The sequence below is a fragment of the Podarcis gaigeae genome (assembly GCF_964106915.1).
Source record: "Podarcis gaigeae genome assembly, chromosome: 4".
Classification (NCBI taxonomy): domain Eukaryota; kingdom Metazoa; phylum Chordata; class Lepidosauria; order Squamata; family Lacertidae; genus Podarcis; species Podarcis gaigeae.
Window position 1 is genome coordinate 107,433,790 of NC_139677.1, and position 3,958 is coordinate 107,437,747.

The 3,958-nt window shown below is 51.1% G+C and overlaps 1 protein-coding gene across 1 annotated transcript; it reads right to left on the bottom strand.

Moving 5' to 3' along the window:
• Positions 1-2,975: 2,975 nt before the first annotated feature.
• LOC310842804 (olfactory receptor 52P1-like) lies at positions 2,976-3,932 on the bottom strand (the record flags this gene model as incomplete). Its single annotated transcript, XM_083734943.1, has 1 exon — positions 2,976-3,932. One exon carries the CDS (start codon positions 3,930-3,932, stop codon positions 2,976-2,978), a length of 957 nt encoding a protein of 318 aa, XP_083591069.1.
• Between the last annotated feature and the right edge of the window lie 26 nt (positions 3,933-3,958).

Here is a 3,958-nt window from a genome sequence, read left to right on the forward strand (position 1 = left end):
AGATGGATTCCAGCAGCAGCAGCAATGGGCATACAAGTCTATTTCCTCTAGAAGGGGTTGAGGCTTCCTCTACCGTAGTTCCTGGGGAGAAGGTCCCAGGCACATGCTGCTGTGACTGTTGATTTTGACGGCAGCTTGATACAGGGTGCAGATTACTTTATTCAACCAGATCAAGAGAAGTCATAGTCCTGCTCTATTTTGCCTTAGTCAGACCCCGTCTGGAATCCTGTGTCAAGTTCTGGGCACTACAACTCAAGAAGGATGTTGAGAAGCCGGAAGGTGTGCAGAGGAAGGCAACCAAGATGATCAAGGGTTTGGAAACCAAGCCTGATGAGGAACAGTTGAAGCAGCTGGGTATATTTAGCCTGGGGAAAAAGGAGATTGAGAGGAGAGCCATCTCCACATATCCCAAGGTTCTTTCCCCCTGCTCCGGAGGGTGTTGCAGGAATTTATGTATAGGTTGGGGGGGGGGGTTGCCCCTCCAGCAGATATCATGCACATGCAGCCCACTACCAAAATCAGCACAATCGCTTTTGTGACTCTTGTGATTTGTCCCCACAAAACACTTCATCACAGTTTCTTCCTATCTATTCACAGGTTCAAAGGGCCTCTGCTGCACAATACCAAATGTAAGAATTCACTGATAAATGTGCTGGCTCACTGGGAAAGCTTCAGAAATTCATATAGACATGTGAGCTCAGCTACTCAAGTGGCAGGGAGTTCCACACCAAAACACCCATGTTTTAAGTTGGAGGTTTCAGGTTGCAAATTCGGTTGTCCAGTATTAGTGCTTCTTAAACCAATATTACTTTCATTCAAGGAGGAAACTGAGTTTTATTTAAACTATTGCAAGACAGAAATACAGAAAACAGATGAGCACACGAAAGCTCATACCAATAACAAACTTAGTTGGTCTCTAGGTGCTACTGGATAATTTTTTATTATTTGGTTTTGACTCTTCTTCTTCTTTGGCAATCACTCGTAGCCGAGTGAGATTGTCTTCCATAAACACAGTTTTAACAATGGGTCTGTAAGTGACTGTGGAGGCCAATTCTGGATCCACACGTCCTTCCACAGTGGGGACATGGGTTTCCAGGCAGGAGCTGATCATGGTGTGGATTTGCCAAGCGTACCTTCCTCCTAGCACATTTCTCCCTTGGGTCCTGAGTTCGAGTGTCTTCAAAGTCCATGAAAACTTTGGTAAAGGCTGTTCTCCAACTGGAGAGCTCTCAGGCCAGTGTTTCTCAGTTGTCAGTGTTTTTACATTTTTTTTTAGATTTGCCTTGAGACAAATCCTGCAAAAACAAATTAGAGATGAGCTTGCAGTATCTCCAAATCTGGGAGAGTTGTGTACAGCTATTAACCAAATGAAAAACAACAAAGCCAGTGGGTCTGATGGGATACCTGCCGAAATCTTCAAAGAGGGTGGAATTGTTTCAACTACGGCAGACCAACACAACTACCTACCTGTAACTGCAAATTTTGTGTCAACCATTCACGAATGTTCAGTAAACAGGTTTTCTGAAAGCTACCATGGTGTCTTTAGTTTAAGCATAAGCAATATTTTGTTTTAGTACATCACAACAGATGGAAAATGTAAGACTGTCAGAGGAGAGTTCTGAGGAAGAGCAAACACACATATTTCAGTGAACAAGAGTTGTAACACAGAGGACGGGTTGGTCTCATGAACCGAGAAAGGAAAAATCAGGAAAAATCCAGAAGTGTAATTTTAGAGCACATTTTTTCCTCAGCAATCATTTACCTCAGATTGATTTCACTTATTCAAGAAGCAATAGTAAATATTCACCACTCCCACTCACCTCAGCAGAACTACCAGATGTCTATTTAATTGAAATTAACTTAGTTTAATGGATGGGTTCTCATGGCAATTTCTCCACGAGAAAGAGAGCCTCTCCAAGCTTCTTCTCCATCTGGACCCCACCGATACTCCACCAGAAATTTAGAAATGGACTTGCAGGGCGGGGGTTGTGTCAGGAGAAGGGCAGCAATAACTCACATGTGCTCCGTCAGTGAAGTTAACTACTTATTCAAAGGAACAAGACAGCTCAAGAGAACAGGCCTAGTGAGCACAGCAACTCACCCCTGTAGCTCTTGCCCCATGAGGCAGTTGGGGGGACCGAAGGACCCCACCTCCCCACAGTTCCCTAACTCTCCTCCTCCCCCTTCCTAAGCAATCTGAGGTTCCCCCGCATTGCCCATCTTTGCTTCTCCTGCTTCATCCCTCTCCTGGTGCTGGGGGAGCTTGTTGCAGCAGGAGGGGAAGACAACCTGCCTTCCTTGCCAGCCTGGCTGACCCCTGCCTCTTGCCTCCCCCTCCTCTCCAGCCTCTGCTTCTCCCTCTGCTTCTGCACTGCTCTCTGCCACAGCCTCTCTCTGCTCACTAAACCCTGTTGCCTCTTCTGCTTCTGACACCTTCTCTTCCCAGTCTTCTCCCTCTGACCATTCATCATCCCACCACCACTCCCCCGGTGGAAGAAGGAAGCCTTCTTCCCTTGGGGGCTCCCCAGCTGGTGCCCCCCCACCCCTCCTCTGCATCCAGCCAATCCATGACAGACTGGGTCAAGGCCACCAAAAATTGTAAGTTTGGGTTTCATCCCGGTTCAAAGGGCGGGGGCGGGGCGCTGGCAGAAGATTCTCACTGAATTACACCCACTGCCACCCCAGGCCCAGCAAGACCATGTTGGTGCTATCTGAAGATCCTGGGCATCGCCATCAGTTCGTGGGGTTCTAGTCTGTGTTCAGGATTTCAAGTCACCCACAATGTAGTAGCCTTCAAAGACACTCCCAGTAGAAAATGGGAGAGCAATGCCTTCCTGGTATGGTTCTTCCCCTGCAAGAGTTCCTCTGCGACTTCATAGAACTGTAGAATTCAAAGGGGACGCCAAGGGACATCTAGTCCAACCATCTGCAATGCAAGAACTGCAACTAGGTTGTGAGCTGCTTGGCCACCATCATCACCTCTTCCTGCACAGGAGAGCCTGCAACACCCGGTCCCGGATCTTCTTCGTCCGCACCCCATAGATGATGGGGTTCAGGGTGGGCGGAACCACCAGGTAGACGTTAGCGATGAAGATGTGCACGGCGTGAGGGACATTGTGGCCGAAGCGGTGGGTGAGGAAGGAGAAGACGGCCGTGGTGTAGAAGACAAGGATGACGCAGATGTGGGAGCTGCAGGTCCCCAGCGCCTTGAGACCGGCCTCTTTGGAGGGCAGGCGGCAGACCGTGCGCAGGATCAGGGCGTAGGACAGGCTGATGAAGCACACGTCGAAGCCCCCAATCAGGAAGGCCAGGCTCAGGCTGTAGCCCCTGCTGGCCGCTGTGTCCGCGCAAGCCAGCTTGACCAGAGCCATGAACTCGCAGTAGCTGTGGGCAATGACCTTGGACTTGCAGAAAGGCAGGCGGCCCACCAGGAAGGGGTGCGGGAAGAAGAGGACCACCCCCCGGACCACGACAGCCAGCCCGATCTTGGCCACCATGGCGTTGGTCAGGACGGTGGCATGTCGCAGAGGGTTGCAGATGGCCACGTAGCGGTCATAGGCCATGGCCAGGAAGAAGCCGGACTCCATGGCCGTGAAGGAGTGGATGAAGAACATCTGGGCCAGGCAGGCACTGAAGTTGATGGGCTGCCTGCCAAACCAGAAGATGGCCAGCAGCTTGGGCAGGGTGGAGGAGGAGAGGACCAGGTCGGTGAGGGACAGCATGCAGAGGAAGAGGTACATGGGCTCATGCAGGCTGGGCTCCGTCTTGACCATCAAGAGGAGGGACAAGTTCCCCAGCAAGGCCATGCAGTACATGGAGCCGAAGGGGATGGAGAGCCAGGCCTGCAGGGACTCCAGCCCTGGGATGCCCAGGAGGGTGAAGGGGCCTGGAGCGCTGGCGGTGGCATTGCGGGACGTGCCAGGCAGCATCATGGATCAGGGCCAGGGGCATCTTTGGG